The following is a 24,403-nucleotide window of genomic DNA, read 5'->3' on the forward strand; positions in this document are numbered from 1 at the left end:
CAAAGGAAGAAATTCCCTCACAGGCTTCCTCCATTTTTCCTCCCCAACAACGGGTGCCTTCAATAGAGTTGGAACTTCTATAGATCACAGACATTGTTTGCCCAGGCTGACCAATCTCTGAGGCAGGGGTTTTTTCCCTTCACGATACTTCGTGTTAACAGCTTGAGGGCGTTCAATCAGCACTGCTTTGATCTCGGTTGGAACTATAATTATTTAACATTGTTACATGGATTTCTATAATCCACCCCACCATTAAATCCCTTTTACACCCTCATGTTCTGAGGCCTAATCTGCATCTGGACACTTAGTTTGCCTTCTCTGCAGGTCTCCTGAGGAGCCTGCATTCTCCAACATTCCCACTGATGGTTTTTCCCCTCTCTCTTCCCCTCTAATGAAATCATTTTCTTACAAATTGAAAACTGCAAAAAGCATTTGGTCTGTTTTTAAGAGCACCCTATTGAACAACAGTGTCATCCACCATTCACAGCAAACTTTATTTTTTCTAATCCTATGGAATTCATTTATTCAGTGGACTTTTTAGTAAAATAATGATAAGCAGATATTTGATTTTCTAAATAGGAATTTTTGGAAAAGTATACAAAATGAAAAACTGTCAGTGTTGCGGTAATTTGCACACCCCGGAAGAAGGAGTCAGTAACATTCTGCCCTTTCCTGTTTCTTCTTCAGAAAGTGAACTGAACAGTTCTGGGTAAAAAGAAAGAAACCAACTGAGAATAGAGGTCTCATGAGAACTCTTCAGTATGTTTATCTGAGGAGGTGCGCTGGTTAAGTCCCAAGAGGAAAAGGAGAAAAGGAAAGAGAAATAGGAAGGTACTGTGAGCCCTCAGAACACCAAAACCAAGAGTTCAGGGGAGAGAGCCCAAGAGAGGTGGGGCTTTTAAGCAACTACCTTGGACGCTGGTTTGGCTCGCTTCTACCATCTTCCTGTCCAGTTTTCTTTCCCCTAGTTTTATAATTTATACTATCATTTTATACTGCATGTTTTCCATAAGTCACCCCAAATCCTTTGTGGAATGAGACCGAGCATAAGCAACAAATGTCTAAATTATTATTATTTTTTAATCGAAAATACTCAATTCCTACTGAACTGGAAGTTTTACTCTGATCAAGGATGTTGAATCCTATGAAACAATTTCATTTTCTAAATAAACAGACACAAAGGGACTTACTACTCTGGCCATGCGAAACCTGAGTAAATCTAACGGAGGAGAAACAAGGCTGAAGCAAGATTTAAGACAGGAAGAAAAAAACCCGACTATAAAATAAGGATGATGAAGATGATAATGAGGATGAAGTCGTGCTTACATCACTTACACGGTACTTACTCTGGACCCGACCCTCTTCTCGGCACTTCACTAACGCAAAGCTCATAAAATCCTATGACGCAGGTACAGTCATCCCTTGGTTTCCATAGGGGACTGATTCTAGGACCTCCCAGCAGGAAAAACAAAATCTTCAAATGATCAAGGCCCTTATATAAAATGGTATAGCATTTGCATGGAAGCGATACATCCTTCCATGTACTTTAAATCATCTCTAGATTACTTATAATACTGAATACAATGTAAATGTTATATAAATAGCTGTAAACATAAGGAAAATGCTATGTAAATAGTTGCTGCCACAGTAAATTCAAGTTTGGAACTTTTCTGGAACTTTTCTCTGGAAACTTCTGGAACTTTTCTCTGAGTATTTTCCACCCATGGTTGATTCAATTCAAGGATCTGGAACCTGCAGATAATGAGAGTGGGCTGTATATAAAACTCCCATTTAACAGATGAGAAAGGTGACATAATTTGACAAAATTTACTCGGCTGTTAAGTGAAAGAGCAGAATCTAAAAGTATATTCATCTCAGATTGTACCTTCTATTACTTCACTACCGCTACAAGTTTGACCTCACCATTGATCTGAGACTAGGTAAGCTACTCATCACATACTTGCAATGTGGGACCTAACTACTCTAAGACTTAACATCTTTACGTATAAAATAGGGATAACCTGTCACACTTGCTGTGAGGATTAAAAGAAGTACCCAAAGACATCAGTTTACACAGGGACAAAAAAAGGAAATGCCTACAAAGGAATATTACCAGCACTGCTGATCACCACTCTCAGTGGAAATCCGGGCTGGGACGGCATGCCTCGTTTTATCGCACTTTGACTTATGTGCTTTTCAGATACTGTTTTTTACAGATTGAAGGTTTGTGACAACCCTGTGTTGAGCAAGTCAATCAGCAACACTTTTCCAACAGCATTTGCCCACTTCAGGTCTCTGGGTCACATTTCGGTAATTCTTGCGATATTTCAAACTTTTTCATTATTGTTGTATTTGTTATGGTCTTCTGTGACCAGTGATCTTTGATGCTACTACGACTCACTGAAGGCTCAGATGATGGCTTGAATTGTTTTAGCAACAAAGGATTTTTAAGTTAAAGTCTTTACAATGTGGAGATCTAAAAAATAGACGGGATATATGTATATTTATAACTGATTTGCTCTGCTGTACAGCAGAAACTAACACAACATTGTAAAGCAACTATACTCCAATAATAATTTTTAAAAAATTAAAAAAGTATGTACATTGTTTTTTAGACATGATGCTTTGCATACTGAATAGACCACATTATAGTGTAAACAAAACTTCTACATGCACTAGGAAACCAAAAAAATTGTGTGATTTGTTTTATTGTGATATTTGCTTCACTGAGGTGGTCTGGAAAAAATCCAAAATATTTCCAAGGTATGCCTCAAACTTAAATATTTAAGCCTTAATTTCCTCAACTGTAAAATGAGATACAGTGACTGGAGCCAAGGTGCTTAATGAATGGTAGCTGTTAAGGGTATGTTGTTCTCCAGGACAAAGCCAAACAAATGATAAATTAAACACAGTAACCAAAATGTTGTGACTAGAAAGAAAGTCTTGGGTTCACAAAAATTTTTATCAAAGGATAAATTAAACTTACTAAAAGGTTGTAATGGAAGATAAAATATATTCTCCTTGCTTGTATTTTAGGGAAGGAAAAAGAACCCCAGTCAGGTGAAAGGATGTCAAAATGTGGTCACAAATAACAGTGGCACAGTTTAGAAGGGCTCATTGTACGAAAGGTAGAGAAAAGCCAGTGACGATGGGCACCACCTCTGCAGTCCAGGTGTTTCATTTCAATCTCATGATTATTTGCTTTGTAATCAAGTAGGCAAGTTAATTTCTGTGCCTTGGCCTTCTATTTTGTCAAGAGGGAAAAAGTATTCCTAGAGTGGTTATGAGAGAAAACAATGAGAATTTGCTCTTACACTCCCCATGCCTAAAGCAGTGACCAGCACCTAGTAAACTCTTAATAAATACTGGGTACTAGAGACATGACTGGAATGGGGAAAGTTGAAAAGTTCATGGAGGAAGACAATACTGCCCAACAGAGTTTTATGACCTCAACATTAATTCTAGATGGGTTTCATTTTTAACATTTCAAGAGAATAACACTTTGAAAAATAAAGGCTTTAACTTTTCTGATTTAGTGATTTTACTTTAACAGCACTTTTATTAGTATGTCTTTTGGATTTCTGAAAATGACTTTCTGAGTCCAATGGATGAAATGTCTTGAATTACACAGATCTATTAACAGTAATAATATTTAATAAGGCCCAAAGAGAACCAGAAGTAGTATCAATTTTATGTATTTTAAAATAATGACTGAAATGTTTCCTGCATTTTTGAAATAGTTACATTAATGCTACCTTCATTTTACTTTATTATAATATCTAATAACTATTTTTCATTTTATTATGTTTACATTTAAAAGTTAAAAATTGAGTAAAATTCAGAAAGCTGAGTTAACTAAAAAACTCTTCTTTAATTTTAAAATGTGCTAAATTATTCTACCATATATTAATTATGAGTTATGAGCATGAAAAGTAGCCTTAAGTTACATGAGTTTGTAAAATAATTCACTTCCATTTTCCAGACAGAAAAACCTATTTTATAGAAAGTTAATTTTGCCACATAATTGTAATTATGATTTTTAATGAATGAATAATTTGGCCTTTTCAAAACTATCTACTTATTCTTGAAAATCAAATAATTTTTCCTATCATACATATCAATATATCAAAACTTGGGGGAAAAGGTGCATTATATGTGGCTGAGTGCCTTTTAAAATCTCATATTTATTTTCAACTTTAATATAAAATGTAAAGATTAAAGTTAATAACTGAAAAAAGTTACAATATCTTTTCACAATGAATAAAGTATTTTTTCTCCTTGCAGAATAAGGGTAAAGGTTCATAAGAAAACTTCTGCTTTCACATTGCTCAATAAAAAATGAGAGAGAGAGAGAAAGAGAGAGTGTGTGCGTTTGAGTGTGTGTGTGAGAGAGAGAGAGAGAGAGAGAGAGAGAGAGAAAGACAATGGTTCAGAGCTGAGACAGCTTCCAACCTGCTCCAAGTGCCACTTCCAGATCACTGTCTTCCTGTGCTTGGGATTTGGGGGTGGGAGAAATCCCTTCTTCTTTCTTTGCCTCTTTAAACCTACTTTGAAGCTACACAAATAATGATGCTGACAACATTTATGACCCAAATCTCTACTGCGTTCTGGTCCAAACTCTTGCAAGAGGCTGTTGCCTAGTTATCCATTGTGAGTCCCTACCTCACTGCCAACCACAGTGCACGGTCTCTAGTGATGCAGGTGTGGTATGTTCCCTCAGCCTGGACCGTTGGAATGTCCTTCCCCTCATCTCTCCCTCCATCTGTAAATGCATCCATGCTTACAAGTAAAGAGGCCTTGACTGGCCTCCCAGAGCAGAGATAGGTGCATTTTCCCTGGACTTCCTTTATGGTCTCCCATGACTTATATGTCCTCATTCTTCAGCTTGGGGTAAAATCTCAATTAACATGAAGTTAAGCCTCTCCTTCTTGAGATCTTTTTCTTCATTCCCTGTAAAATCTCCAAGAACTACCCAAGAGCCAATCATACCTCTGAATTCCAAGGGACCAGCAGGAGCCCCTGCTTTGCTTTCTATTCCTCAGGGTCACTACTGCACATGGGTACCACACAGGATGGTGGCTCCCCCCTTCACTAAGGAAACACCCAAGTGGACTCAAGTCTTGTACAGTCTGCCATAGTATTCTGCCTTAGACTTCAGGGTTCAGTTCACTGAATTCACATCACATCTCAGATCATCTATCCTTCTCCAGAGCAAGATCCCAGGACATGTAAGCTGGTCTCACAAAGAGTTCCATATTTAGGAACAAAGGGTGGGGGAAAATAGCACTCTCTCTTAAAAATAGCCTTCTCTCTTAAAACATCAAGCCCTATGGTTGAGTCCTGGCTTTGCTTGCTCTTTACAAACCATCCATTTTCCAAGATGTCCTTTCTCTGCCAGCAGACTTTGGTAAAACCCATCCAATCGAACCTATTATTCACTATTCATGACCCAAACTGTCTCTTTTCCAAGAATCATGGGTTGAAGCCCTATCTACCCATGTCACTGTATTTGGAGTCAGGACACTTAAGGAAGTAATTAAGATTAAGTTCAGTTCAGCCACTCAGGTGTGTCCGACTCTTTTTGACTCCATGGACCACAGCATGCCAGGCCTCCCTGTCCATCACCAAATCCCAGAGTTTAATCAAACTCATGTCCAGTGAGTCGGTGATGCCATCCAACCATCTCATCCTCTGTTGTCCCCTTCTCCTCCTGTTTTCAATTGTTCCCAGCATCAGGGCCTTTTCAAATGAGTCAGCTCTTCGCATCAGGTGGCCAAAGTATTGGAGTTTCAGCTTCAACATCAGTCCTTCCAATGAACACCCAGGACTGATCTCCTTTAGGATGAACTGGTTGGATCTCTTTGTAGTCCAAGGGACTCTCAAGGGTCTTCTCCAACACCACAGTTCAAAAACATCAATTCTTTGGTGCTCAGCTGTCTTCACAGTCCAACTCTCACATCCATACATGACTACTGGAAAAACCATAGCCTTGACAAGACGGACCTTTGTTGGCAAAGTAATGTCTCTGCTTTTCAATATGCTGTCTAGATTGGTCATAATTTCCCTTCTAAAAAGTAATCGTCTTTTAATTTCATTGCTGCAGTCACCATCTGCAGTGATTTTGGAGCCCCCCAAAATAAAGTCTGACACTGTTTCCACTGCTTCCCCATCTATTTCCCATGAAGTGATGGGGCTGGATGCCATGATCTTAGTTTTCTGAATGTTGAGCTTTAAGCCAACTTTTTCACTCTTCTCTTTCACTTTCATCAAGAGGATCTTTAGTTCTTCACTTTCTGCCATAAGGGTGGTGTCATCTGCATATCTGAGGTTATTGATATTTCTCCCAGCAATCTTGATTCCCACTTGTGCTTCCTCCAGCCCAGCGTTTCTCATGATGTACTCTGCATATAAGTTAAATAAGCAGGGTAACAATATACAGCCTTGATGTATTCCTTTTCCTATTTGGAACCAGTCTGTTGTTCCATATCCAGTTCTAACTGTTGCTTCCTGACCTGCATACAGATTTCTCAAGAGGCAGGTCAGATGGTCTGGTATTCTCATCTCTTTCAGAATTTTCCACAGTTTATTGTGATCCACACATTCAAAGGCTTTGGCATAGTCAATTAAACAGAAATAGATGTTTTTATGGAACCCTCTTGCTTTTTCAATGATCCAGCAGATGTTGGCAATTTAATCTCTGGTTCCTCTGCCTTTTCTGAAACCATTTTGAACATCTGGAAGTTCACAGTTCATGTATTGTTGAAGCCTGGCTTGGAGAATTTTGAGCATTACTTTACTAGTGTGTTAGATGAGGTCATAAGTGTGTAGGGTCCTAAACTAACAGGATTGGTATTCACATAAGAATAGGAAGAGACATCAGGAGTGCGTACACATGGAGAAAAAGCTGTGTGTGAACACAGTGAAAAGGTCGCGAAGCGAGGAGGAGAAGTCTCACCAGAAATGAACTTTGTGGCACCTCAATCTTGGACTTCCAGTCTCCAGAATTATGAGGAAATAAGCTTCTGTCATTGAAGCCATGAGTCAATGATATTCTGTTATGGCAGCCTGAGTAGACTAATGCAAACCACAATGCGGGGAAGAAGTGGGAGAGTGTGGTTGGTTGCCACACAGAGAGCTCCACAGGCTGCACGTGTAAATCAGCCCTCCATCTCCCTGCCCTCTCACAGAACTGTGAGATGACAAGACAGGAAGCATGCAACCCAAGGAGACAAAGGGCTCCCACACCCAGTCTGAAATATCCTGGCTCTTATATTTGTATAATTAAGAAAGGCTACTCAACTGACTTCTTTTACAACAGAATGGTTTTCAGAAGTCATTTTCCAGCTATAGGATTAGAAATTTCAGGCATAATATTTTAAAATGTTATATCATTTATCACCCTGTTTAACCACTATTGCATTAATCATATTACAGCAATTGCTATTTATATCCAATGTCCCCCTTTTATTAAATTCTCAGAAAGCATCAAATTTAAAGAAAAATGGGTAGAGGGAAATAACAAACACCCTTATGGCTGAAAATGACTTCCACTCGTTTTTGTCTTCTTTTGGCGAGCTTGCATTGCTTTTATATAGAAAATAAAATTTTAAATACCTTGTGTGCCAAGTCGCTTCAGTCGTGTCTGACTTTGCAACACTGTGGACTGTAGCCTGTCAGCTTCCTCTGTCCATGGGATTCTCCAGGCAAAAACAGTGGAGTGGGTTGCCATGCCCTCATTATAAACTTAAATAATTCATTGTTTACTTAAAACACACACTAAAATGAATGCTGCCAGTCTCACATCCTCAGCCATTTCATATTCTTTGTCTGGTTTATAGTTTACTTAATTCTGTAAAAAATGTCATGTTTGCATCCTTGTTATAATTGTGTATTCTTCATTTTATTTTACATTAATACAATGCTCAAAAATGAAACAATGCTGATTAATTCATATGAAAAAATTAGCTGAAAAAAACCAAAGAATTTGTTAAAACTCCATTCAATCAGGAACGCTGTTTTTACTCAGGGTATCAGTTAAAAAGAATATTATACTTCTTGTTAACATCAAGAGATTCTGCCATGAAAACTCAAGATACTTGATTCTCATGAATTTACCCTAATAACTATGCTTAGCATCAAATGTTATTTTCATTACTCTCTTGTATGTGATAATATATTCAATAATTTTTTTTTTATGCAGCACTTAGAAATTTTCTTTTAAGGACTCTTAAAATATAGCCTACAGGGAAGTCTACCAAGTAGAACTGCTGTTAGCAAAAAGCTTAGACCTTCCATATTGAGACTTGCTTTCTTATTCCACCCCCAAATTCTCCAAGAACCTCCAAGAGTCAGCCCCACTTCCAAACAACAGGCAAGACCAGTTGGGCCACTACATACCTTGCTTTGCTGCTCAATTTCCAGTAAATAGCTAAAATAACAATAAGGTTTCTTTATTTTTTTCGCAGCTGACCTTTTACCAAGTTCTTTAACTGCTGTTATTCAACAGTTAAAGATGGTACTATATAGATGGTACTATTCTTCAGTATAGATTGCCATGCATGACTTGAGGATACTTTAGTTTCCATTATCCTTCAGAAAGCCCAAGAGTGAGGGAAGGACAGTGGCTTCTAGGCAACACTGATACAGTAGGGCAGGCTTAACAGGAACATGGAAGCCTCTATACAGGCAGAATGGCAGCACGCTTACTAGACTTAATATATAATATATATATATATATATATAATTTTGCAAACAACTAAACATGTCCTATCAATCATTAACAACTTAAGTGCGTCCAGTGTGTATTTGTCACTCTGTCCCTGGGATCACTGAAGAGATTCCTATTGGTTGTTTTATCTCATCAGCTTTAAGTCTCACCAACATCAGCAATGTTTCCCTACTCCGTCTCTGAAAGCTGATTGCTCAGCCACTCTCCCACCACCCCTCCTACTCTGCAGTGGATGACCTTCCTCTCCCTTTGCCACCACTGCACACTGGTCATGCCTCTACAACTGAATCCATAGAAATGGATTTCAATTATCTCATCATTTGTCTGTCCTCTTTGTACTTTGAGCTTTTTGAAGGTAGTCTAAGCCCAAGCCATTGTTTTATCCTTCGAGTCTGGCACACAGTTATTCTCCAATAAGTGTTTGAACTAATTGGAATTAATTAATTCAAAGTGGGTCTGCTAAGGTGCAGGGGAAGAAGTACATGATCTGGCAGGCATATGCAAATTATATTTATGAGTAAGTTGCTTGCTCCAAGAATCAATCTCAGAAACAGTGTAGGAGTTTATTATGAAAACAAAGATATAACAATCCCCAAGGTCCAAGTGTACTCCTGAGGCTTAAACAAGAATAACAGTAACACATTAAGATCTATTATTAGAAAAAAGGGGAAAGCAATACCTCTAACACATCACATTTACAGTAAATTTTTATATATTATTATTAAATTTAGCATATCAATTACATTAAAATGATAAAACTCGAAAGAAATCCACACATAAACTCCCAGTTCTTAGGAGATAAAAGTTGAAATAGTAAAATTTAAAGAAATGAGCAAAATATACTATGTAAAGCTGATGATCACCTCTTGATAAGACTACTGCTGTATTTCTATTTCTACTGTCCTCCCTCTACCTTTTCTTCATATTGTAGTCCAAGTAGTTTATTTTTAATATAATTCTCAGTATGTGGCTTATATGTATCACATGTCTTCACACAGATTTTGAATTTAAATCCAACAATAGTACTTACAGCTTATTTTACCAGCCTTATACCATTCTTTACTATTCTGAAAATTGACATGTAATGGGAAAGAATTAAACACGCTTTCCTTTATGAATAATATTTAGGGGTAACTGAATAGTAGATGAGGGAAACATTTTCAGAAGGTAACAATGTTAGTTAATAATGCAGACCCTGGAGAAGGAAATGGCATCCCATTCCTATATTCTTGCGTGGGAAATCCCATGGACAGAGGAGTCTGGCAGGCTACAGTCCATGGGGTCACAAGAGTCAGACATGACTTAGCGACAAAACCACCACCACCAATAAAACAGAAGGAATGATAAATATGTGAAAGGCACCATCTCACAAGCCGTAATGATATACAGGATCCTGGCAGTAATCATTAGGTGAAAAGTTGATGGGAAATTTTAAAATAGATGGAGGTAAAAATTGCTGAACCACTTGATACAATAAACTCACCACAAGTGGAACAGTGGCCTGGCCTGTATATTCTTATGGATATGATTCATTGGAAGACACCAGTAATGTCTATGTAGCACTGTTGCCTACAATACTGAACCTGAATTTATTCAAGGATGTAAATTCAACTACCAATTATAAGAAATGTATTTTATCTGTGTTTTTCAATATTTGGGTGTTAGTTCTAAAAGGTCTTTTAGGCCTTCATAGAACCGTTCAACTTCAGCTTCTTCAGCATTACTGGTTGGGGCATAGACTTGGATTACTGTGATATTGAATGGTTTGCCTTGGAAACGAACAGAGATCATTCTATCGATTTTGAGATTCCATCCAAGTACTGCATTTCGGACTCTTTTGTTGACCATGATGGCTACTCCATTTCTTCTGAGGGATTCCTGCCCACAGTAGTAGATGTAAGGGTCATCTGAGTTAAATTCACCCATTCCAGTCCATTTTAGATAGCTGATTCCTAGAATGTCGACGTTCACTCTTGCTATCTCCTGTTTGACCACTTCCAATTTGCCTTGATTCACGGACCTGACATTCCAGGTTCCTATGCAATATTGCTCTTTACAGCATTGGACCTTGCTTCTATCACCAGTCACATCCACAACTGGTATTGTTTTTGCTTTGGCTCCATCCTTTCATTCTTTCTGGAGTTATTTCTCCACTGATCTCCAGTAGCATATTGGGCACCTACTGACCTGAGGAGTTCCTCTTTCAGAATCCTACCATTTTGCCTTTTCATACTGTTCATGGGGTTCTCAAGGCAAGAGTACTGAACTGGTTTGCCATTCTCTTCTCCAGTGGACCATATTTGTCCTTTTCATTATAGGGGACTGGAATGCAAAAGTAGGAAGTCAAGAAACAACTGGAGTAACAGGGAAATTTGGCCTTGGAATACAGAAGGAAGCAGGGCAAAGGCTAATAGAGTTTTGCCAAAAGAATGCACTGGTCATAGCAAACACCCTCTTCAAAAAAAACAAGAGAAGACTCTACAAATGGACATCACCAGATGGTCAACACCAAAATCAGATTGATTATATTCTTTGCAGCCAAAGATGGAGAAGCTCTCTACAGTCAGAAAAAACAAGACTGGGAGCTGACTGTGGTTCAGATCATGAACTCTTTATTGCGAAATTCAGACTTAAAATAAAGAAAGTAGGGAAAACCACTAGACCATTCAGATATGACCTAAATCAAATGCCTTATGATTATCCAGCAGAAGTGAGAAATAGATTTAAGGGACTAGATCTGATAGATAGAGTGCCTGATGAACTATGGACAGAGGCTCGTGACATTGTACAGGAGACAGGGATCAAGACCATCCCCATGGAAAAGAAATGCAAAAAGGCAAAATGGATGTCTGGGGAGGCCTTACAAATAGCTGTGAAGAGAAGTGAAAAGCAAAGGAGAAAAGGAAAGATATAAGCATCTGAATGCAGAAATCCAAAGGATAGCAAGGAGAGATGAGAAATCCTTCCTCAGCAATCAATGCAAAGAAATAGAGGAAAACAACAGAATGGGAAAGACTAGAGGTCTCTTCAACAAAATTAGAAATACCAAGGGAACATTTCATGCAAAGATGGGCTCGATAAAGGACAGAAATGGTATGGACCTAACAGAAGCAGAAGATATTAAGAAGAGATGACAAGAATACACAGAAGAACTGTACCAAAAAGATCTTCATGACTCACATAATCACTATGGTGTGATCACTCACCTAGAGCCAGACATCCTAGAATGTGAAGTCAAGTGGGCCTTAGAAAACATCAATACGAACAAAGCTAGTGGAGGTGATGGCATTCCAGTTAAGCTATTCCAAATCCTGAAAGATAATGCTGTGAAAGTGCTGCACTCAATATGCCAGCAAATTTGGAAAACTCAGCAGTGGCCACAGGACTGGAAAAGGTCAGTTTTCATTCTGATCCCAAAGAAAGGCAATGCCAAAGAATGCTCAAACTACCGCACAATTGCACTCATCTCACATGCTAGTAAAGTAATGCTCAAAATTCTCCAAGCCAGGCTTCAACAATACATGAACCGTGAACTTCCAGATGTTCAAGCTGGTTTTAGAAAAGGCAGAGGAACCACAGATCAAATTGCCAACATCCTCTGGATCATCGAAAAAGCAAGAGTTCCAGAAAAACACCTATTTCTGTTTTACTGACTATGCCAAAACCTTTGACTGTGTGGATCACAATAAACTGTGGAAAAGTCTTCAAGAGATGGGAATACCAGACCACCTGACCTGCCTCTTGAGAAATCTGTATGCAGGTCAGGAAGCAACAGTTAGAACTGGACATGGAACAAGAGACTGGGAACAAGAGACTAGGAAAAGGAGTACGTCAAGGCTGTATATTGTCACCCTGTTTATTTAACTTACATGCAGAGTACATCACGAGAATCACTGGGCTGGAAGAAACACAAGCTGGAAAAAGATTGCCGGGAGTAATATCAATAACCTCAGATATACAGATGACACCACCCCTATGGCAGAAAGTGAATAAGAACTAAAGAGCCTCTTGAGGAAAGTGAAAGAGGAGAGTGAAAAAGTTGGCTTAAAGCTCAACATTCAGAAAACAAAGATCATGGCATCTGGTCCCATCACTTCATGGGAAATAGATGGGGAAACAGTGGAAACAAAGTCAGACTTTATTTTTGGGGGCTCCAAAATCACTGCAGATGGTGATGACAGCCATGAAATTAAAAGACGCTTACTCCTTGGAAGGAAAGTTATGACCAACCTAGATAGCATATTCAAAAGCAGAGACATTACTTTGCCAACAAAGGTCCGTCTAATCAAGGCTATGGTTTTTCCAGTGGTCATGTATGGATGTGAGAGTTGGACTGTGAAGAAAGCTGAGCACTGAAGAATTGATGCTTTTGTTTTTTTTTTCTTTTTTTTAAATTTTATTTTATTTTCAAATTTTACATAATTGTATTAGTTGCTGCTTTTGAACTGTGGTGTTGGAGAAGACTCTTGAGAGTCCCTTGGACTGCAAGGAAACCCAACCAGTCCATTCTGAAGGAGATCAGTCCTGGGAGTTCTTTGGAAGGAAGGATGCTAAAGCTGAAACTCCAGTACTTTGGCCACCTCATGCGAAGAGTTGACTCATTGGAAAAGACTCTGATGCTGGGAGGGATTGGGGGCAGGAGGACAAGGGGACGACAGAGGATAAGATGGCTGGATGGCATCACCGACTCGATGGACGTGAGTTTGAGTGAACTCAGGGAGTTGGTGATGGACAGGGAAGGCCTGGTGTGCTGCAATTCATGGGGTTGCAAAGAGTTGGACATGACTGAGCAAGTGAACTGAACTGAACTGAATCAATATTACCCTTTTATATAATCTTATAGTAAGCTGGATTTAGAAAAGAGGAACCAGAGATCAAACTGTCAACATCCATTGGATCAATGAAAAAGGAAGAGAGTTCCAGAAAAACATCTATTTCTGCTTCATTGACTATGCCAATGCCTTTGACTGTGTGGGTCACAACAAACTGTGGGCAATTCTGAAAGAGATGGGAATACCAGACCATACCAGAGACACTGACTTGCCTCTTGAGAAGTCTGTATGCAGATCAGGAAGCAACAGTTAGAACTGGACATGAAACAACAGACTGGTTCCAAATAGGAAAAGGAGTATGTCAAGGCTGTATATTGTCACCCTGCTTATTTAACTTATATGCACAGTACATCATGAGAAACGCTGGACTGGATGAAGCACAAGCTGGAATCAAGATTGCCAGGAGAAATATCAATAACTTCAGATATGCAGATGACACCACCCTTATGGTAGAAAGTAAAGAGGAATTGAAAGGCCTCTTGATGAAAGTGAAAGAGGAGAGTGAAAAAGTTGGCTTGAAACTCAACATTCAAAAAACTAAGATCATGGCATCTAGTCCCATCACTTCATGGCAAATAGATGGGGAAACAGTGGAAACAGTGACAGATTCTCTTTTCTTGGGCTCCAAAATTACTGCAGATGGTGACTGCAGCCATGAATTTAAAATTTCTTCTTCCTTTGAAGAAAAGCTATGACCAATTTAGACAGCATATTAAAAAGCAGAGACATTACTTTGTCTACAAAAGTCCATTTAGTCAAAGCTATGGTTTTTCCAGTAGCAATGTATGGATGTGGGAATTGGACTATAAAGAAAGCTGAGGTCCGAAGAATTGATAATTTTGAACTGTGGTGTTGGAGAAGGCTCTTGAGAGTCCCTTGGATTGCAAGGAGATCCAAGCAGTGCATACTAAAGGAAATCAGTCCTGAATATTCATTGGAAGGACTGGTGTTGAAGATGAAACTTCAAATCTTTGGCCACCTGATGTGAAGAACATTTGAAAAGACCCTGATGCTGGGAATGATTGAAGGTGGGAGGAGAAGGGGATGACAGAGGATGAGATGGTTGGATGCATCACCAACTCAGTGGACATGAGTTTGATTAAACTCTGGGAGTTGGTGATGGACAGGGAGGCCTGGTGTGCCGCAGTCCATGGGGTTGCAAAGAGTCAGACACAACTGAGTGACTGAAGTGAACTGAATAGTAATCTAGTTTCAATTTGTGACCCATTAATAGCAAGTATGCATGTCTCTATGTACTTGCTTTTATTTTCCATCTTTTTAAACTACTTCTACTTCTAGTGTTCGTCACTGTGTTGGTCTTTACGTACCCTTAAGAGCTTTATTAAGTCCCTTTCTGAACCAGACAAAAGAGAAGCAAATAATTACACAGTTTAGGTCTTCTTTCAAATTTTTAGATTTAAGAATCAGTCATATTTTTAGGTATCTTTCCAGACACAATGTTGAGTCAAGGAAAACAATTTCCAAAAATTCTTGTGCCAAAATAAACATCTAATGCATATGTTTCAATAAAAAGATTTATCAAAGAGATGTCCTGTGCTTAGTTGTTCAGTCGTTTTCAACTTTTTGCGACCTATGGACTATAGCCCTCCAGGCTCCTCTGTCCATGGAACTCTCCAGGCAAGAATACTGGAGTGGGTTGCCACGCCCTCCTCCAGGGGATCTTTCCACCCTAGGGATTGAACCCAGGTCTCCCGCACTGCAGGCAGATTCTTTATAAAAGGCATATCAAAGGTTTTTTCTCATACTCTATTGACAAGTGTCTTCCTAGAGTGCATGTTGAGAAGAATTCTAAAGCAAATTATGACTCAGGAGTAAGGAACACAGTAGAAATTCTATTATTGGACAAAATTGAGGTGAGTAGTTAATCAAAAGAGCCAAACCATGGAATGATTTTTAAATAATAATATAAGTATTATATTACTTATAGAAGTATATTAGAAGTATACTTCTATAATAGTATATATACAAAATAATCGAAGTATTATAATATACAGTATATTACAATATACAAAAGCACTTTCAATAAACATTTGATGTAAGGCCTAGACCTTCACTGTATTGGGCCTATGAGTCCACGGATTGGTCCTCCAGTTTCATAAATGTCATTCAAATGCTTCATCTACAATTTTAATTTGTTTCATTGGAGTACAGTGAGGATATAAATGCACTTGCAAAGCCATCTAAGATAGATTCTTACAATATTTTCATGATTTTCTCCCTACTGCTTTAAGTTATTTTGCCCACACCTAAATGTTTTAGTTATTTCTCTTTACCCAGTCTTTTGAAGGTTTCAATATGGTTGCCATAGAAACAATGCCATATTTTGCAAATATATTTAGGTGGTTTAGAAAATATTTAAAATCAGTTAAAAATTTCAGTAACATATATATAGTTGGCAGGCATATAAGTGACTGCCCACATGATTCTCTCTAGCTCCTGGTCTCTGTATTGGTTTACTAGAGGTGCTATAACAAAATACCATAAATCATGTAGTTTAAATAACAGGAATGTATTGTCTCACAATTCTGGAGTCTACAAGTCCAAGATCAAAGTTCAGCAAGATTGATTCCTCTGGGGGCTTTGTGAGAGAATCTGTTCCATACCTTCCCTAGCTTCTGGTGATCTGTTGTCAATCTTCAGCCTTCTTTGGCTTGTAGGAGCATCATCTCAGTCTCTGCCTTCATTTTCACAATGTTCTCCCTGTGTATGTGGTCTGTCTCCAAATTTCCCCTTCTGATGAGGATACCAGTCATGTTGGATTTAAGGCCTGCCCTAATCCAGTACAACCTTAACTAATTACATCTTTAATGACCCTATTTCCAAATAACACCACACTCTGGACAGTTAGGAATTTAAGACTTCAGCATGTGAATTACGAGGGGACCTGACTTAACCCACAACACTCTCAATCAGTAAGTTTCATAGAAAGGGTGGAAATTTTAGTTTAATGAAGGAAGCTTTGAATGTAAAAGAATAATTAATGAATTCTGCCATGAGAGTAGGGTCTGGGATAGGAAAGTACGTGTTGTCATATATTTTTCTGGGATCATGCTATATTTATAAAACTTGACATTGTATTTTATTTTCCAGGAGTGTGTTTGAGGAAAAAGTCACTGGAAAGAAAAGGTCCAAAACAAATTAATCTCAGTTCATTATCCTTTAACTTGAATTTCTCAATTAAAGTTGTGCAAACAAATCAGGTATTTGCATATTCTAAAACAAGCCATTATTTAAATATCCTTGATTCTCATTCTTGTACATCTGAATAAAGAATAATAATGACAAACTGGTATATTTTATACAGTTCCTTATTACTCAAAGACATCTCGTTCCAAACAATAATCATAAGTCCTTTGCCTTCAATCTACCTTTTTCTTTCTTTTTCTGGTTAGGTTTATGTGTGTTCTAATTCTATATCAGAGTGAAAACTGGAGTAAAGGAATAAGATAAAGAAACTTGTTCACTCTGTTTATGTGACATTCCATTCTACAAAGAGTAAGGCTTTCATCTTTAATCCGATATCCACTTAACGACACTGTAGAAGATTTATTTTGACCCCCTCTTGTTTCAGAAGGGACTCAAAAGTCTGTAGCAATTTTTGACACTTTGCTATAATGTTTTTCTGACCCCCTCCCCCCCACCACACACACACTCCTCCCTGCCTCATTTTCATATGGACACAAAGAGTTGGGATAAAATGATGGTTCATTATAGTGGTACAGAGCTCTTATCTTCATCCGGCAAGAGTCATTTCCTTCCAAAGATTGAAATGCAAATGTGAAAATTAATGATAACTGCATTATCTGATAGCAGAGATAATACCAATTCACTGTCAGAGTAATACACAGTCATTCTACGATTTCCTCCGCTTCTCACAATATTCTTCTTACTGTCAGACTATATCTATGGTTAACTATGTTTCATAGGTTTCTGTTAATTTACTTCAAATGGCATTTCCCAGATCTTATATCTACCACATTTTCCCAGTCAAAAAGGAAACTAAATCAGAACAGTAATCTCCAAGCCCTTCTTTGGACTAGTAAAGGGGGGAAAAAAAAGAAAAAAACCTCTGTATCATTAGTATGTGCTTCCTCACAGTAGTCTCCTGGCTGCCATTCCACTTTGCACAAAATTCCCCATCTTCACACTTTAATTTCAGGCACAGACCACAACTAGCTTGATCCTCTGTATGCATCCGCAACACTGACAAGCAACTGAAAAGAGGTGACATTTATAGATGTCTTGACCAATTTTTAGTCCAGATGCAACAAGTACACATAACTGATTTTATGCTAAACATTTATTCTTGGAAATTTACTCACATTAAAATTTCTTTTACTGAATTATGTTTTAAATCCAGTTGACTTAGAACATAGTTAATATAACCATATGATGATTTCTAATAGCAAAATATGGCAAGGTTAACTCACTATACAAATGTGAGCTTATCATCTGTAAGGCATTATAATGGCATCTAAGGCACAATTGCCAAAATGATACTAAAAGTAGTATTAACAGCTATCTGTTGAGCACTTATGAAGCTTTTATCTCCATGTTTTACATAGAACGTCTTATTAATGATGTAGTAATTACAATTAGCCCCACTTTATAAATAAGGAAACTGAGCCCTTGGCGAGTTAGTAACTAACCCAATGATTCATGAGAAATGCCAGGCTGGATGAATCACAAGCTGGCATCAAGACTGCCAGGAGAAATATCAACAATTTCACACATGCAAATCCACCTCGCTACTGGCAGAAAGTGAAGAAGAACTGAAGAGTCCCTTGATCAGCATGAAAGAGGAGAGTGGAAAAGCTGGCTTAAAACTAAACATCAAAAAACTAAGATCTGTTCTGGCAGTTCAATACTCCCAAGGTCACAAGACCATAGGTGTCAGCATGTATACTCATATACAGATCTGTCTGGCTCTAAAATTTGTGCATTTTCTCCTGTAACCAAGATCATTATCTGCTTTCTAGGTTGACATGCTTAATTACTGCATCCTATTCTAACTGTAATACATGGATAATTAAAGACTATTAAAGGAGAGAAATGGCATCAAAAAAGAGTGTGAACACTGGTCAGAATGGCCATCATTTAAAAGTCTACAAATAACAAATGCTGGAGAGGGTGTGGAGAAAAGAAAACCCTCCTACACTGCTGTTGGGAATGTAAGTTGGTGCAGCCACCATGGAAAACAGCATGGGAGTTCCTCAAAAAGCTAAAAATAGAGTTTCCATATGATCCAGAAATCTCATTCCTGGACAAAAATCTGGACAAAACTATAATTCAAAAAGATACATGGACTCCTAAGTTCACAGCAGCACTATCCATTTACAATAGCCAAGACGTGAAACAACCTAAATGTCCATCAACAGAGGGACAGATAAAGAAGATGTGGCACATACACAGAAGGGAGTATTACTCAGCCACGAAAAAGAATGATATAATGCTATCTGCGGCAACATGGACGGAACTAGAGATTATCATACTAAGTGAAGTCCGATGTGGAAGTCACTTATATGATGTCACTTACATGTGGAGTCTAAAATATGATACAACTGAACTCATTTACAAAACAGACTCTAAACTTATGGTTGCCAAGGGGGAGGTTAGAGGTTAGTGGATGCAAACTATTATACATAGAGTGGATAAACAAGATCCTACCGTATAGCACAGGGAACTATATTCAATATAAATCAGGATGGAAAAGAATATGAAAAGGAATGTTTAATGGAATCATTTTGCTGCACAGTAGAAATTAACACAATATTGTAAATCAACTATACCTCAATAAAAACAAGAGCTTGTTGACAGCATAATATTACATGTTTGGACTTCTCTCTAGCACCTTTCACAGTTTTTTAGTGTACAATGTTTATTAAGTAGTTAAATGTATGGGTACTGGCAGACTGAATTACTTGTGAGGGTGATAAAAGAAAAGGCATTTACTTAAACAGAAGTTTAAGTGAAATGATATGAAACTGAAATGATATGAAAGGTATGAAGAGTAAGTGTCCAACTCTTTGTGACCCCATGGACAGGAGTCCACCAGGCTCCTCTGTCCATGGAATTCTAGGCAAGAATACTGGAGTGGGTAGCCATTTCTTCCTCCAAGAGATCTTCCCAACCCAGGAATCAAATCCAGGTTTCCTGAATTGCAGGCAGATTCTTTACCCTCTGACGTGAGGTATAGGCAAATGCAGATGAAAAGGAAGAACAGTGGATAACAAGTATCATTTGAACTAGATTCCAAGCAAGGGAGTGTCAAGGTAATTTTCTTGAGAGAAAGAAAGAAGAATGAAAGTTGCAAATAGATGTGTGAAATATTGAAATAATGTGGTAACGACTATTATACTGGCCTCAACTTTATTAGCTTAGTGTTGAGTCTAGCACTCCACACAAATATGAAAGACACATAAGAAATTGAAAATTATTCAAATAAGAGTCACAAGTATTTAAACATTAAAGAATTTCACCGTTAGAAATCTTTACAAACGGAAGATAATTTTCCTAAAGACTGCTTGCATGCGTGCATGCTAAGTCATTTCATTTGTATCTAACTCTTTGCAAACCTATAGATAGTAGCCCACTAGGCTCCTCTGTCTATGGGATTCTCCAGGCAAGAATACTGGAATGGGTAGCCATGCCCTCCTCCAGGGGATCTTCCTGACCCAGGGATCGAACCAGCATCCCTTAAGTTTCTTGCATTGGCTGGTGAGTTCTTTACTACTAGAGCCACCTGGGAAGGTTCCACCTTTACGAGTTAGCAGAGGTACAAGCAATTACTAAATGTACCTTTTAGATGAACAACAAATAAGGAAAAATTGCACTGGGGAATCTGTATTTGATACAATAGAACACTTTAGATAGAAGGTGATTCATTATGGAATTAAGGATCAAGAAAAATCGTGGAGTTGTCTTCAATCAAACTTTAAAAATACGGTAAATCCTGATCCATCTTAAATGATGTCGGCTCTGTGCCTCAAATTCTTTAGATAATTTCCTTGTCCTTAGATTCTGTTCTATTTTTTAGAGACAACTGTCCATCTTAGGGTGACTTTCAGAACTGGGTGGGAGATCTTCTTAAAGTTAGAAGACCTTGAAATCACACCTGACTCATCACCTTATGTCTTAACTAACAATTTATGGCTAAATTCAAAACCAAATGCTTAGCATTACAAAAGCTTACCCTTGTTGTATCAGATGTACTACTGTACTTTAAAAAAAAAAAAGCCAAAAAGAATTTTTAAATGTTCTGCTTCAACTCTCAACAATTTCAAAGCCATAATAATGATCATTAGCACTTTATGTGCATGATCTGGTTTAATTCTCACAAAAGCCTTAAGAGGCATTAATATCACTTTCCACATTTTAACAAACCAGAATAATGGCACAGAGAGATTAAGCAATTTGCCAAAAATTATTCAGCAAGTGAGCAGCAAATCCAGAATTTGAACTTAAACCTTTAGAATCCAGAGCTTATTTTCTAACATGTATGGAAACCTCGAAAACTTCCTCTCCTTAATACAGTAGTGAAATACCAATAATTTTTCTGAAAAACAAAAATTTGGGTAAAAATACTGATGTAATTAGGCTTCCCCGGAGCACAGCAGTAAAAAGAATCCACCTGCATTGCAGGAGATGCAGGAGACGATTCAATCCGTGAGCTGGGAAGATCCCCTGGAAGAGGAAACGGCAACCCACTCCAGTATTCTTGCCTAGAAAATCTCATGGACAGAGGAGCCTGGCAGCCTACCGTCCAAGGGGTTGCAAAGTCAGACATGACTGAACAACTGAGTGTGAGCATGATTGATGTAATCACTATTCATGCAAAAGAAAAAGTCCAGAAACATCCTGTATACTTTCTCCTGATTATAGGAATGTTATACCTTAAAAGATACATGTCCAATAGGTAATCTTTTGTTATGAATCAATTTCATTAATCAGAGGATGTCAAAATAATAAACTCCCCTTTATTTTTCAAAACACCTATAGGGAAAAATGTGTTACTGGTTTTACAACATACAAAGGATGGATTTCCTCTAGGTATACCTACTTGGAGGTACACATTTTTCCTTTAAAGTGTTTACATATTCAAATGTGCCACAGAAAGAGTATATACATTTTCACTGATATCAACTGAATAAAACCAGATACATTAAGTACATTAAATAACTCAGATGTAAAAAATCTTATCATGCTTTACCCTTGCTCCCCTCCTTTTTGACCTATGACTTTATTTCTGGAAAATATTCCTGAAAAAGGTAGCATCGGGTGTCCAGTATGTGATTAATAATTCACTACCCTTCTGAAATTTGCTTACATACTTCCAAGTCACTGGGAACACTGTGGGCCCCAGACTTGAGCGAGGAGGAAAACCAGCCACCTCCAAGTTTGCCCCTTTGAGAGAATCCAGAATGTACCCTTTGCAGGTAGGCATATCAGAAAGGCCATCTAATCTAAAAGTAAAAAGTCTTCTAAGTAGCCAATACATACCTAATTCCATGAATGAACAACCATACAACATCAAGTTGCCCACCTTTTTTAAGTTAAATGTAATCTCCAAGGACAAAAACTTTTTTCCAAAGTTTTTTCTTATTTTTTTTTAATCAGGGGAATTCTTACCTATATTGAGACAGAAGCACTATGCGATAAGGTGAAAATGCCAGATGTCCACATTTTCTTTCAAACGCTTAAAACTTGGTACTATAGTACTTTAACTATAGTACATTTTGATCCAAAATCTTGTGTAACACTATGCTATAGATATGCTACAGAATACAGACATTTGCATATGTCATAAATAACATTAGAAATGACATCATAATAATCAGATATACTGTATCCTCATTTTTGTTTGCATTATATTTTCCAGCTGCTGCTTTCAGAAAATTACCACTGGAGTTCCTCTCTTCTTGATGCACAACAGAGAGCAATTTGCAAAGTCATGCAAGGGTGAAAATGTGACTGAAATATAGGAATCTTTCTTAATGAAAAATGTTACTGCTTTGGAAATTATGGCCAAAACTATTTCAAAACTCGTCTATATCCTTAAGCCCTATGACGTAATAGTCTCCTTTGGCATAAAGGTTTTTTATCCACAGGGTTCTTATAACTGAATATATTTTTATAAAATGATGTTGGTGTTTTAGAGTATTTTAAGTTAGTTTTTCTTTTTCTTGAAATGATTAAATATCAAGGTCTTTAAAACTGAATTTATTTTTCATTTGTAAGTGAAAATGTTAACAAAATCTTGAATTAAAGGGGAGTATCTGTTAATATTTTCGAAACTTCTAAAAACATACTGTGACTGAATCCATGACTTACAACATGACTAAACTAAATGAATTTCTTTGGAGTACTGTTATTGTCTGAAGCTTTAAAGGTATGCCCATTTTAAAGATGGATATGGCATAAAGATCTCTGTTCAAAGAAAATGCAAGTAGAATTGACTAAAATCTTATATTAATATAAAAGAAAACAAAGATGAAAATTTCAAGTAGAGGTAACACTGGTTTTTACAGTTTACCAAAGATAAAATCTTCTTTAAATGATGTTATTTATTCAGACTTCTATATAACAAGCATACACACATATTTTTTAAAATCAGAGATGAGAGTGTAAGAGTTTTATTATTTAATTCAAATTCAAGGGGAAAAAAAGTGGATAGTAGCAACAGATGGTTAAGTTTTACATTTTTGTCCTACCTGGTCCATCCCAGTCGTCTGTCTCAACTGCAGGTTGCCCTGGTTTCTCTGACTGCGTGTCCCCATCTGATTCTGCTGTCTCCTGGACTCCTTCATCATCACCTGGAAAACACCAACATACAAAGAGAAGGAGACGTGATTAACGCCCTCTATTTGACATTCAAATCCTCCCACAGGGATGTCCTTAGCATATGTCTAATTATATAATTGTTACATACATGGTAATTATACTGAACACAGTTCTATGATTAATCATTTTGATAACTATTATGGGTTTATAATAAATAAAATCAACATTAGTCATAAATAAATAAACTGCTATAAATACTAAAAACATTTCCATAAAATTTTTCATTTGGAATTATTAGTATTATTCAAGAAGAAAATGAAAATCTGTATGTATTCTTTATACTGTTTTCAATACAGAAAACTAACTTGCTTATTTCCAAATTACATTTTTATAAAAGCAAGATGCAACAGAGAAGACATATTTGTGTTTGGGTTGAAAGTGAGCTATTTTGGAGATTTTCTTTTTCTCCATCATTAAGCGTACTAAAATGTGTTTGTATTTATTTTAAAAATGGGTATAAAAAGGTCATAACTGAATGATAATCATATAAGATGAGCCAGTCACACAAGTCTTCACAATGTAGGAAGCTACAAACCTATACTTGTTCCTGAATAAGTACAGCTAGTTTCAAAATTATGTCTTCATTTCACATAAAAAAGAAAAATGATGTAATATACCTTGAGCAAAAGTATACTTACAGCAAAGAATGAGAAACCTACTAACGTAACCACATTTTAAAAGCAAAAAGTCTGATTTTTTAAGTGTCTTCATTTTAAATGATAATGTAACAAAGTACTGCTGCTTTAAACAAAAACAACTGACTTTAATATAGTGCAAAGAATAATACAAACATTCCTAGTTATAAGGATAACAGAAATCAGGAAACAGAATAACAAGAAAATGTGGTGTGATGACAAAAATGAAAAGAATATAAATTAAAAACAGGGACACTAAACCTTGAATCTAATAATGCTAAATTTTTAAAGTCAAATTGCTTGCCCTTTGAAGCATTCAATAACTATTTTTCACACAATTGTTAAAT

The 24,403-nt window shown here is 37.2% G+C and overlaps 1 protein-coding gene across 1 annotated transcript in view; it reads right to left on the bottom strand.

The window, feature by feature from the left end:
* The window catches only part of ZFPM2 (zinc finger protein, FOG family member 2), a 524,880-nt gene that overhangs the window by 373,133 nt on the left and 127,344 nt on the right, over positions 1–24,403 (bottom strand). Inside the window, 1 exon segment of the mRNA XM_003586902.6 lies at positions 23,292–23,393. Within this exon segment, the coding sequence (XP_003586950.1) occupies positions 23,292–23,393 (102 nt within the window).

This window comes from Bos taurus, chromosome 14, assembly GCF_002263795.3.
Source record: "Bos taurus isolate L1 Dominette 01449 registration number 42190680 breed Hereford chromosome 14, ARS-UCD2.0, whole genome shotgun sequence".
Lineage (NCBI taxonomy): Eukaryota > Metazoa > Chordata > Mammalia > Artiodactyla > Bovidae > Bos > Bos taurus.